Consider the following 13,677-nt stretch of genomic DNA (forward strand, 5'->3'; position numbering starts at 1 on the left):
GGGGGGGGGTGTCACAGCTTGTAAGTGTCAGCACTGAGTTGACAGGCCCAGGGGATAGGTCAGAAAGCCAGGACTGGAAAAGAAGCCGCCAGCGGGGAACAAGTAGAACATTGTGCCACGTGGTCCACCCAGGGTAAACGCCTCCAAGGGCCATGACTGGCGACTGGGAAAACAAGAGGAAGGAGACAGGCAGTAGAGGCAGTGTGGTAGGTACTGAATCACTCTCCGAGGCAAAGTATGTGTCTGCAGATGTGCTGGGGTAAACTCACAGCTGCCACCCTCAGGAGCCACCCATGCCAGGCAGTGAACAACTGGCCGTGGCTGCACCCGTCTACTGTTCATGTACTCATGCCTCGACTGCTCATCATCTCAACTCTCTTCTTCTCTTCAGCCTCTACCACTTCAAACCTGTCCCGTCATTACAGAGATCTTCCCGAAACAGGAATTTGGACACCCCACTCTTAATTTATGAGCTATAGATCGATGACACCCTCCCTTTTCAAGAACCTAGCTGGCCTCAGCCAACAGACAGCTGCTAGCTTCTGCCACCCAGTGATCCTCATTCTAACTGTTCCATCCTTGGCATGCCACCACATCCCTGTACCCCCTGGTACGGGTGTCCCCTGAGATGCTGCTTATTTTTCTTGAGGAAGAAAGGTATGCATAACCCGAGAAGCACTCATCAGTGTGGCAGGCTTTACCGAGCTGTACAGGGTGCTTATACAGTGTCTTTCCCTCCAGATAGTCACACAGCAGAGACTCTTCCTGCTTCTCGGTACACCACACAAAGCCAGGAAAGCACTGCACCAAGGCTGAAAGAGCTAGCACATCTGTCTACCACATACAAGCATGGAAGGGCAAGCCATCCCTACAGTCCCTTTATTGAAACTGGTCAGGTGCATATGGTGACCCTGCCCTTCTCCCTCCTTGCACCGTGAGTGGTGCTTCCCATTTCTGACCAGCAAAGCCACCTGTGGCTGGGACTCTGCAAGGACTCAGTGTCATTGTTAGTGTTGCAGCTGTCCTAGGAAGTGTGCTGAGCCTGTAACAGCTTCCCTGGAGAATGCATGGGCCCCTCGGCTAGTAGCATCTACACAGAGGCTTTGATTTCCAGTCTTCCTCCCCAATACCATGGGCCTCTAGAGTAAAACACAGAACAGCAGTAGACAACCTCTGTTTTGCTGTTTTGGCCACTAAGGGTAGCCAAGCTTTAATTCTGGAAAATAAAGATATTTTAAGATCTGGCTTCTGACTATATGTCTATTTTAATACAAAACATGCATCTGCAAATGGCATGTGTGCTGTGCCATCCCCCTCCGGGGTATAGCCCTACCCTTGGGCTGCAGAGACCTGTGTGTAACTTCCACTCCGGGCCACATACTGTGGCAAGCGCTAAGTGCAGAACAGAAACTCTAGGAGAACAAACTAGTTAGGGTTGGAACTTGTCTGTTGGCAGAGTTAGCAGTGAGCCTAGGATTGAAGAAGTGACACTGGTGGAATAGAGGAGAGTGGGCGGTTGGGGAACTGCTACATTGACAGAGTCAAAAGGCCTTCTAAGAAGGTGACCTCAGAGATGAGACCACAGGTGAATCTAGAAGAACAAGGTTCCAAAGAGGGACTGTCATATGGGAGGTGGGAAGGACCTTGATATGTTAACAACAGAACAAAGGCAACTCCTGGTGGAGCCTGGAAGGTCAGGAGTGGAGGGGTGGAAGAGGACAGGTAGATAAGCCAAAGAAAACTGTGTCTTAAAAATAAACCTATTTATTTTTAACAATGAAAGAAATCTAATCCTGAAGGAACACTGTTATAGGGAGTCATTTTCATATCTATTTGGTCTGCTTTAAATTCCATTCTTCAAAAGACGGGGACCCCTTTTCCCACTTCCTCTCATTTTGACGTTTTGGCTACCGAAAAGAACATATAATAACATGAAATAACATATTCTAAGTTAGTTCCAAGGATCTTGGCGTAGCTCTATCAGTTCTGGGGAAGCCAGTTTTTTTTTTTTTTTTTTTTGTCCTGAACTTTTACTGCTGCCCAAGGAGACTTGAGGTCCGGGTGCCCAGCGTCATGGGTGGGGATGGGGGTTACGCTCTGAACACTATAGACCTTCTGAGGATAGTCAAAGTTTCTGAGAACCTCTGTAGAGTCACATTTGGATTAGAGGACAGTGCAACTGCCCAGTCCTACAAGTCTCAGAGAAAGAAAAGCACAGATCCAGCCTGCAGCAGGTAGAAAACACTGATGGGGAAACAAAGTATCCAAAGCCGCGTCCCTGCCTGTCCCCTCCTCCCCTGCCAGGGTTTACAGAAGTCCTTTCTCCTGCAGCTACCAGGTGTGTTTGAAAACACCCAAGCTTTATCCTTTACGTAGCAGGAAATAAATACCTTCAGGGATGGGGAGTGGGGGGAGGGGGGAAGGGTGCGGGCGCCCGCGCGCGCGCGAATCTCCCTGTGTGCCTGCGTTTATCCGAAATCCTGATTACAGCTGTCTCCCGGTACCAGTGACTACCATGGGACAATTTGGGTGAGTTTGCTGCAGAAAGTGAGATGGAGCTGAGCACGTGTTGGGGGAGATACGAGCTGGTGTTCTGGCTGAGAACCAGAATGGTCCTGGAAGCCACAGCCCCCTCTCGGGATCGCCGCCCTCCCTCCTGCCCAAGGCTGTCCCGCCTACCCCTCGCCCTCTTCACAAGAGTTAAGGACCTCCCCGCTGTGCTGGCTGCTCTCGGCTCCCCTTGTACGGGAGCCCTGCCACAGTGGACAGTGCCCCCCGCCCCCCTTCACCACAACCCGGAGTCCCAGGGGCCCCAGCGTCTGCTCTCTGGGCTCAGGGGAGTTACTGGATCGCGCAGAGGGAACACGGCACTCAAGAATCGTGGGCGCAGGGCTTCTAGAAGTTCCTGCCTTGGTTCCCCCACACACACACTCTCACCCCCCCTCATCCCAGAGCTTGGCGAAGTGACCTCCGTGGCCCGCCAGGGATGCCCCAGGGGCTGCAGAACAGTGGACGACCTGGCGCCCGAGCCAGACCAACGACTTGGCCGACAGGTGCTTCGGCTCCTTTTTTCTTCTTCCTTTCCTCTTCCCCCACCCTCCTCACCCTGAAGTAAGATGAGCGTGATGCTGTGGCGCTGGGAACAGAACAATTCCACCATGAAGCTGGTAAGGGTGCACTGCAGACTCACAAGCTCTACTGTGGTCTCTTCCCTGACAGACAGCCTGAATTGTGGCTGGAGTGGAAAACCCCCGATCCCGATCCACAGTTGGTATTTCTCTTTTTGTTTTGAAGGTAGTGCGTGCGTGGGGGGGGCGGGGGAGTGCGCGTACCTGTGTGTGTGTGTGTGTGTGTGTGTGTGTGTGTGTGTGTGTGTGTGTGTGTGTGTGTGTGTGTGTGTGTGTGTGGTGTATGTGTGTGTAGGGAGCAGAGCTGAGATGACTTATGTCCCCATTCCTTCCACCTATGAATTCCTGAGGCTTCTGCAGTTGCACCTCCAGGGTCATCTTCTTGGTGCAGAGCTGCGTTCTTCGGGCAGGACGTGAGACAGCGTGGTCTGCCTGCTGGACCCCTGCCCAGCAGTGTGTTGTATGTAGTCTTTTAGAATGCATACGGGTCCTGCTCTCTTGTGGTCTAGCTCATTTGGGGTTGGGAGGTGGGAACTACAACTCCTCTTCTTTCCAGCTCACAGTGTGGTAGCCCTTTTCAAGCTTGCAAGAAGCCTACAGGCTTCAGGCACCTTTCCCCTCCGTTTCCAAAAGTAACTGAGGTGAGGCCAGCAGTGCTGTCCGTGCTGCTCCAAGAAGGCCCAATTGCTTTCCCATCTCAGGCAGGAAACTGGATCCAAAGGCTCTTCTGCCTTTGGCTTTATGATGTGGTTTTGTGTTTTTGTTTTTGTTTGTTTGGGGTTGGGGGGTTGTTTTGTTTTATCTGATGGTTTCAGCTGCCAGGGATTGTACCCTTTCCCCCCAGAAGTCAGAGAGTGCTGTGGTCTGGTCAGTGGATATCCTTAGCACACAGTGGATAAAAGTTCCCACTTTGCAGATCCCATGCTGAGCTTGATATATAAGAACTCAATAGAAGATAGGATGGATACGCTGGAATTCATACCTATTAGGGCACTCTCATTAAAGATGCTATTTAAAAACAACATCAGCAAAAGAATGGAGCCCGAGTCTTTACATAATGAAGTATTTGTTAGAAAAATGCACCTTAGTGTTCACCCTGCATGTGTTATGATTGGCCTGTGTAACCTTAAGCTACTATTTTACAGCTTGGTTTAAGGTGCTGTAACATTAGCAGACATTACGCACCTTTGCTGCTCTGGGTCATGATTGCAGCTCCTTAATCCTTTCCTGGAACCTTCTCCTCTCTGTAGGATAGCCAGAGTTCCCCTGCCTTCTCCCCAAGCCTTGTCTCAGATGCTACTCTGTTATGCAGTACTGCAAAGGTTTTTACGAAGAAAATGGATTTCATGAAGAAAACGGAATCTGTGCCAGGCAGGGAAACCGTAGAGCATCCCAGTCCATGGCATCTGGGGCCTGGTGGCAGGTGCCTGAGGTCAGAACTGGGGCATCTTTGCTGTGTCTTTATCCTATGCAGAGAGCTTTCTTCTGCATGGGTCAGGGGGTCAGCCTTTATTGGGTCTGGCTGGGTCTTTAGACTTGTCTCACTTTTCAAATGAACTAGAAGGACCACCCAAGATGGTTGTACCCCTTTTCCAATCAGGCAGAGGAGGGATGGAGGAGCTCAGACAACCTGCTAGCATGCACAAGGCAACAATTACTATTCTGGGTACCCCATAGTCTCCTAAACCCAGGGAGGAAAATGCATGGCTGGGTTGTGTTATTCAGAGAGACTCATGTGTTCCCCTAAGTGAGCCTCAGCCCTTCTGTAGAGTCTGAGGAGCAGTACATACATTGCAAATCAATGTATCAAAGCTACCAGCAATCTGCTGGGAACTTGCTCTTCTAGGGAGAGAACCTTAGTGGACACAATGACTGCATCGCTAAGGGCGTTAGCTCATAGCTGACTCCTGGTTTAAATTTCTAACCTTACCATTTACTAAATCTGAGCCCATTGCCTTTTCTGTAAGATAAAGTTTTGCAGTTCTCTGTCCTTGCACAAAGGTGATACAAAGGAGTCCAAGAACAGGGTCCAGCCTAGAGTCGGAATCACTGGTATAGATTAAGTGGGCACCACCAAGCTTCTTCTTGTCAATTTCTTCAATGGTAAATGAGACACAGTCTAGGGTCCCACTTGGCCAGAGCTGCTGGGTGAATGTCTAGGGATGGGCTCTGGAAAGCAAACCTTTCTTATCTTTAAATGGTTGCTGGCCCTCAGCAGGAGGGAGTTTCCTGAGAACATCTTAGAAGTCAATTGTGTGTGAATAACCGCCCACAACAGGGCCAGGGAGCAGAGGTGGGCACCCGACCTTTTATCATTGATGCAGTTCAATAAACATGAAGTCAGTTAACCCACAGCTTGAGAAGCCACTGTTCTGGTTGAATAGTGGAGCAGAAGGTTTTGCTTCATGTTTTATCTTAAAGCTAATTGGATTTAAAAAAAAAAAAAAAAAAGGCCAAGAGTCATTAGAGGCAAAGTTTGGATCTCTCTGCGTTATCTCTACAGGGGAATGTCAGCACCTGCCCACCTTTGAGAGAAGGCAGTGACTGGGAGACTTTCAATGAAAGAAAGTGAGAGGAGGTGACTGCTCAGGCCTGAAGCTCCTGCTTAGGAAGGATAAGCTTAGGCACAGCCAGGAGCATGACAGTAGGCAGCTGTGACATCCTTGTCACCCCTCAGCTCCCTTCTTGTGGATTCTTTGGTGTTAGGCAGGATATGGAGAGACAAGGAAGCCATTGCTGGAGCAGCTGGTGTCAGAGGAGAAGCAGTAGTGTCCAGCTGTAAGTGTGGTGTGAGAAATGATACTCAGGGAAGCACCCTTCCCCCACTTGCAGTTTGTGCTAGCATAGAGCTCAGGCACCTGCAATCTGCTCTGGTCATGTGACTTCTAGACCTCAGCCTCCCGGTCAGTGCCTAGGGACCAGAGCATCCTCCAGGACTGCCATGAAAACTAGGGAGATGCAGCGGGCTTATGCTCAGGGTCAGGTAATTGGTGGGAGGTGAAAAGCTGCCCTTCCGATTAGGAGGTGAGTGTACATCATCCAGGAGAGTGTGTATGTCTCTCCACACAAAGAAGAGAATGGTGCTGGCCAAGCTTGAGGAAGTATCACTCAGGGCTCTTTCTATCCAGCTTTTCCTTGTATCATGAATTTTACACTGCATCCATACTTTTGTGGTCAAGAAGAGATAAAAAGAATTGCTAAAATAACCTCAATAGCTGGTGTGCACAGAGACTTTCATTTGCAGATTATACAATGATTCTATTTTATCCTCCCACAACTTTGTAAGCTAGAAGCTATTTGATAATTGGCCCCTGCTTGTCCAGGTGAGGAAAAGAAGGCTCAGAGTTCAGAAAAGAAGACTCACCTCAGGTCCTCTCAGGGCAATGACCAGGCATCAGGCTACTCGGTTCAGAGACCCCTGTGCTTCCTAGAGACCAGCAGGGCTAAGGCAGAGGAAAGTCAGGGTACGGTTAGTAACCCTGAAAAAATCCTTACAGGGCCCTTACTCAAAATGATGGAGAAAGCAGCTCTGAATGGGGAATAATGAAAAATAAGGGTGCTGAACGTGCTGCTGACCTTTGACCTTTCCCCAGAGGCACTGGTTAGTCGCCTCCCCATACACACCCAACCTACCCTTATCTAGGCTAACAGGGAGATTAGATGGAGTTAGGGGTTGTGGGGCTCTGTATGTAGAGCTTTTTCTACAGTTGTTCTATTCAGATTCAAAGCCCAGGAAGTAACAATACTTCAGAGTGGACAGTGCTGCAGGTGCTGTGTTTAGAACGCAAGTGTGTGTCTGGGGCAGTGGGTAAAGAGCTTGCTGAACGAGCGCAAAGTCCTGAGTTTAGATCCCCAGCATATAAAAAGCCGAGTGTGGTGGTGTGTGCCTGTAGCCACACCACTGGGGAGGTAGAGATAGGCAAATCCCTGAGGCTTGCTGCGCCGCTAGCTAGTCTAGCTGAAATAGTGAGCTCCAGGTTCAGTGAGAGACTATCTAAAGAAACAAGATGGAGATCGATAGAGCAAGACACTCAAGCTGACCTCTGACCTCTAAACATGCACTTACAGACACACAGGCAGGCACATTTACCCATACATACATACATACATACATACATACTACACATTCAAAACTTGAGCACCTCTTTGGTGTTTTCTTTTTCTGTCTTGATCTATAATTGCCAAAGATAGATAGATAGATAGATAGATAGATAGATAGATAGATAGATAGATAGATAGATAGATCAATGGGTAGATGGATAGATGGATGGATAGATAGATAGATAGATAGATAGATAGATAGATAGATAGATAGATAGATAAGGTGTTCAGTTTGACATATGTGTGCACAGTAAAATGATTATTACCATGACACTAACATACATCCCTTGTCCCAATCAGCCCCTCCTCCCCTCTCTCTGAATAGGCTGTTTCTCGTTTTCTCAACCACGTTTTTTCAGAATAAGGCTCATTGGCACTCACTCCATGTTACTCCCATCTTTCACTGGGAAATATCAGTTATTTCTGCTCTTGGGCATTGTAAGTTTTTCTCTACTTTCCACTAATTGTAACTGGCATAGACTTTTCTGTCTGCTGGCTACTGAACGCTATCTGTTTTCTGTTAGTCCTTGAATGCTCAAGGGCAAGAAATTCCACCCTTTCTTCAAGAAGCCAGGTTGGGGTAGACAGGAATGCTTCCATATGAATCTCTGCTGAGAGTAATAAGCCTTGGTATTCATTTCAGAATCGAAACCATCACATATGCAGAAGGTTCGGCTTTGGTTAATTACTAGGGCAGTAAAGACTGGAATATTGGAGGAGAAGAAAGCAAAAAACCCTGAAATTAGCAAATAACTTCTTGGGATGACATTTGGGGAGGTTACACATTTTCCTTTATTTTTGTGTTAATAGAGGCAGAGATTTATAATTAGTCCCTCTGGTGACCCAGCTGTGCTTACGTTACCAACATAATTGTTTTTGTGTGGAGTTAGTACAAAACATTTTTTTTTGTTTCTATTTCTAACCTCTATCATATGCCACCCACCCAGAAGACATGTGTCTAACTAAGCTTTTCTTTGAGGTCTCTAATCTATCTAGGACATGTAGGCTGCTGTCTTCCCAGCCAACCACCAGCCCGGGGCTCTTCCCAAGGGTTGTTCTTCCGACTGACATGTCATTGCAGATGTGCTGGTTGTGGTGTGATGAGGAGTTGCAGGCTGAGAGGCACTGAGACAGTTGGAGAGCCCACCCAGTAACCCAGGATGCGGTGGAGCGGGGTTAGGATGAGGGGATGCAGGTCTGCTTAAACAGGGTAACAAGACAGTTGTGTTTGAGATATTTGAAATGGCTAGGAAGTAGGAGAGGATTGTCTTTGTGTCCTTGCTACTGAAACTGCTAACTCCATCCTGTCATAACACTGTGGGGTGGGGCAAAGATGGAGTTGTCACCCACGTGAAGTTTAAGGATTCCAGACTGGCAGGCAATGGTCCCATCCCCAGGCAGGAATCTTCAGTGCAGCTGAGCTTGTAAGGGGAGAAAGCCCTGCTTGTCCGTGGCACTCAAGGCCTTCTGGATGGTTGTGTTATAGTTGTCTCTCTTCATCTATACTGCTCATTCCGGCCGGCATAGCCAGCAGGTTTTCTATGGTCGTGGTTTTTTTTTTTTTTTTTGGTTTTGGTTTTTTAGCCTGTCTGTATACTTGTCTATTTTTAACAAGGTCATTGGGATTGTTTATACATATATATGATGTATATACAAGTGTGGATGTGTACACGTGCAGAGCAGTGGATAACTTTGGGATGTGGGTTTTCTCCTACTTGCTGATGCAGGGGCTTTCTTGTTTTTGCTGATCATCATACTCTAGGCAAGTCTCCTGTTTCTGTTTCCTACTTCACCTTAGGAGTTCTGGGTGCTGCAACATCTGGCTTTTTTTAAAAGTATTTTTTTAAAGATTTACTTATTTATTTGTTATTAATACAGTGTTCTGCTTGCATATATGCCTGCACACCAGAAGAGGGCACCAGATTGCATTATAGATGGTTATGAGCCACCATGGTGTTGCTGGAAATTGAACTCAGGACCTTTGGAAGAGTAGACAGTGGCTGTAACCTCTGAGCCATCTCTCCAGCCACGCTTTATTTTACTTACTTATTTATTTATTTATTTATTTATTTATTTGCATGGCTTCTGGGAGTTGAGCTCAGGTAGGCAGGCCTATAACAAGAGATAATATGGGACAAACAAATAAAAATAAAAATAAAAAAAAAACTGTTTCACATGCCGAGTCATCTGAATTAAATGAGATACTGCAAATGAAGTCTCAATCCAGAGCCTGAGTCATAAAGTCATCCAGCTGAGGTGAGGAGTTGGACCCTCTGAGCCTGGGAAGGCACTGAGAATGCAAGGAAGGTTATTTATTTCTGGAGTTGGAAATTTAGCTGAGCAGTGGACTCAGATGCTGCACTCCCTTGATCTGTCAAATAATTTCCCCATTGGATCTTGTTGAGGCTAAGAATGCTGGATTTAACTTCTCTGGTTGGGTAACTGTGTTCAGCAGCCACAGGTGGAAAGGACAGTAGAGTCCGAGGGCTGAAAATCCTGGAATGCCATTACTGTCAGGTAGAGGCCCTGCAACAATATGTCACAGCCAGACACTTCAGAGAGCGACCAGCCTAGGGCCTCTTGTTTATGACCACTCTCCATGCAGCTGCCATTACTCACTCCGAGACTCTCTGTAGCAGAGGTGCAAAGAGAAGAGCCAGCGCTTAGAACTATGCCTGGAAAAGCCATGTTTCTTTGGAAATGGGCTGCAGATGACGTAACCCTGTGGTATCCCGTTACCCGGCTCTTGGCTAATCTTTGTATAAAACTTGTTTAGGTGAAATTCGAGTCTGGAGAAGCCAGCTAAAGTACATTACTTTCTCGCTGTTGAATGCCTCCTGGCCTTGGAATAACATTTAATCTAAAGAGTAAAATGATATTTCCTGAGATAGCAATGAGTTCATGTTTGGAAATTAAACCAATGAGTTTATTGCATCTTTTTTTTTTTTTTTAAACTGCACACTTATGGTAATAAATGTTCTCTCTACCGAGTAATGTCTAACCTGGTCACTGTACTGCGAGAGCTGGGAGCTATAGACACAGCAGTTTTTAGCTCCTGAAAGCTGACTGACTGCCTCTCTGGCTGGGTATTATACCAGATTGAACCATATTTTGGTCTAAGGGGGCTATCATTTGAATGTGTAGTTTTCTGGCCCAGGGAAACTTGGAAAACCTGCCTGCTTTAGATTAAGGATCCTTCCTGGGTGTGTGCAACTTGTCTCCTGCCTTTTTATCTTTTGCAAGATGTTTCCCACTCTGTAAAGGATGAGTGAGCAGCCACCTCATATCTGGGAAAGAGTGCTGCTTGTGGGCCTTTGTGGACAGTGTCTCAGTTAGGGTTTTACTGCTGTGAGCAGACACTATGACCAAGGCAACATTCACAAGGACAACGTTTAATCGGGACTGGCTTACAGGTTCAGAGGTTCAGTCCAGTATCATCAAGGCAGGAACATGGCGGCATTCATTCAGAGAGGCATGGTGCAGGAAGAGCTGAGAGTTCTTCATCTTCATCTTCAGGCAGCTAGGATGAGGATCTTAAAGCCCACACCCACAGTGACACACCTACTCCAAAGACCACACCTACTCGCACAAAGCCACGCCTTCTAATAGTGCCACTCCCTGGGCTGAGTGTGTACAGACCATCACAGACAGCAAGCTGGCTAAAGAGAGGAAAGAGGGAATGAGAGGAATTAGAGTATGAGACCTGTCACTGTCCCTTATTTCCAGAAGCTTTGTACATTATAGACATATAAGTCTACATGTGATTGACTTAAACTCCTACGAGTCTGACAAAGGCTGTCATGTTCCACTCCATGATGTTGAAACTGTAAAGTCCTGGAGCTGGAGAGATAGCCCAGTGGTTAAGAACACTGGCTACTCTTCCAGAAGCCTTGGGTTTGATTCCCAGCACTCACATGGTGGCGCACAACCATCTGTAACTCCAGTTTCAGGGGATCTGATGTACCAGGCATGCATGTAGCACAAACACATACATGAACAAAACACCTAAACACATTAAATAAAGTAAACTAAAAGTTAACTTGCCAAGTCCTATTGACTGGGTCTACACAGGAGTGGTTGTGGATAAAGAATGCCACCTCGCATGCCTTGCTTTTGACTGTGTCCTCTGCATCCTTCTTAGCACATGCATATTCATAGACGAGCCAATACTTACCTTATTTGGAGAAGCCAGTCCTGGGCTGAGATGCAGTGCCAATGACCATGCCCTTTTCATTAGAATCAATGGCACCTTCAGAGGCTCCATCCTTTCACTCCCTAGAAGCCACCCAGCACCTGCTACATGCCCAAGGTCGAGTTGCCATTTTTATTCTCAGCAGCGTGCAAAATGCAATCCAGGCTATTTTAGTATAAGCATGCTAAAATGATAAATCCATGGAGTAGCTAGTGGAAAGACCTGAGTCTCCTGTAACTGTAAACTTTTGTCCTGGCTGTAGCTGGGTCACAACCCAGCAAGGGTCTACTCCACAGTCAACCTTTGGTTAAGTGTATCTAGGGTTCTGCAGTGACATAGCACAAACTAGATGCTTGTGGGCAGTTCCAGGAATCTTCTGGCATGGCTCCTGGGTGAACCCAGGCACAGTGGATCTGGGGAAAACAGAGAATGTAGGTGTCTACCTTGCACCTGTCCTTTGGCTGCTATCTCATATGTCCCCTGCATGCTTCTTACCATACCTACCCTCCTTGGAGAATGTGGTCCTGGACTGAGCCTGGGACAAGTCACCATGCTCTTTATATCAGAATCAAGTTATTACAGACCATATTACTTCTGGGTTTTACTGTGTTCTCAGGCGGAAGCCAGTGGATTCTGGGTCTCCACTTAGTGAATGTAGAGTTGATTCACCTGTTGAATATGATGGCAGGGTGCAGCTGATATAGACCTATAGTTCTGATACTTGGGGTCACATTTGGAAAATAAGTGGCAGCCATGCCAATGATCATCCTTGGATTTCCATGGCATTGGAATCATAGGAGTGGTGGCTTTCTAGCTGCTCTGGGTCTTAAATGTTTTGTATCCAGGTAATAGGAAGGAAGATGCCTTGCTCCTCCCCCGGCATTTGTGCTGTGGAGGGTTTCTCTGGTAAGCACCAGCTGGAGGCTAGCACAGCAGGAAAGGCATGCCACTGGAGAGCGTGCCTCTCTGTAGACACACAGGCGAGGCTTGCCAACTGGTTGTCAGTGGTAAGCAGAGACAAGGGGAGTTTGAAGAGTCCTGTGGCTTTTAGCCTGGGAAATGCAGTCCTGGGAGATCCTGCGAGGCAAAAGGGAGTTGCAATAGAGAGTAACCAGCTAGACATGATGGATTGGTTTTGGCAGTTCCACGTTGGAAGATATTCATAGCATTTTTAAAGTTCTGTCGAATATCTATCTACACTGTGGTCCAAATGTTACAAGGGGAATGTGAATCAATGTAAGCAATGCCTGTGCCCTCATCCCTCCTCTTACCCTGGGGACAAAAATCCATGGCCTTCATTAAACAGGCTAAACACCTTCTACCTCCCCAGCTCAAGGACAGTTGATAAATTACAAAGAATCTGACAGAACCCTAAGGAAAGCTGCCTTCTTTCCTCCCCTGTTTGAGTCTGCAGGGTCAACTTAATCTGTCTCACCTGCAGACTATAAAGTGGACTTGGAATGAGGATGAAGATGCCAGAGGTGCCTCCCCTGAAGGTGCAAGGAACTTCATGGAACCTCATGGCTGGCTTTAAACATAGCTGTCCTTTGATAGCCAGATAGAATTGTTACCTAGACCCCTGCTGATAACACAATCTGTTATGCTCAAGTACCTATATAAAATGGCGTGTTTTCATATTACCTATGCACACCTTCCTATGTATTTGAAGTATCTCTGCATCGCTCTTAGAACTGAATACAATGGAAATGGCATGTAATTCATTATTATGCACATTGTTTAGATCTGGACACATTGTTCAGCAGAAGTACGGTGTTTTTTTTTTTAAAGATTTATTTTATTTATTTTATGTGTATGAGTACACTGTAGCTGTACAGATGGCCATGATCCATCATGTGTGTGGCTGCTGGGAATTGAACTCAGGACCTCTGCTGGCCTGCTCGCTCTGGTGTAATTCACTGTAGCTGTCTTCAGATGCACCAGAAGAGGGCGTCAGATCTCATTACGGGTGGTTGTGAGCCACCATGTGGTTGCTGGGATCCGAACTCAGGACCTTTGGAAGGGCAATCAGTGCTCTTAGCCACTGAGCCATCTCGCCAGCCCCAAGAAGTACGGTTTTTAAAAGAGATTTTTGATCTGTTGTTGGTCGGATTGCAGATTAGGCACCTGTGCACGCACAGACGGCACACTCACACTGTCCTTTGCTGGGTCAGATTAGGTAGGACTCTGTGGGAAGAGTGAACTGGTTATGGAGAAAAAACCCAGATCATTGAGTAGTGAGTCATTTTCTTGGGAACC

General features: G+C 47.1%; 1 protein-coding gene across 9 annotated transcripts in view; it reads left to right on the forward strand.

The window, feature by feature from the left end:
- Nav2 (neuron navigator 2) overlaps nt 1-13,677 on the forward strand; it is a 654,216-nt gene that overhangs the window by 342,415 nt on the left and 298,124 nt on the right. The window contains exon 1 of one of the 9 annotated variants that reach the window (XM_031386767.1): nt 2,666-3,167. The exons of the other annotated variants lie outside the window; for them this stretch is intronic. Within the exon in view, the coding sequence (XP_031242627.1) occupies nt 3,117-3,167 (51 nt within the window). The 5' untranslated portion in view covers nt 2,666-3,116. Of the gene's footprint in view, nt 1-2,665; nt 3,168-13,677 lie in introns of those variants that run through there. 9 annotated transcript variants of the gene reach the window in all.

This window comes from Mastomys coucha, unplaced genomic scaffold, assembly GCF_008632895.1.
Source record: "Mastomys coucha isolate ucsf_1 unplaced genomic scaffold, UCSF_Mcou_1 pScaffold21, whole genome shotgun sequence".
NCBI lineage: Eukaryota > Metazoa > Chordata > Mammalia > Rodentia > Muridae > Mastomys > Mastomys coucha.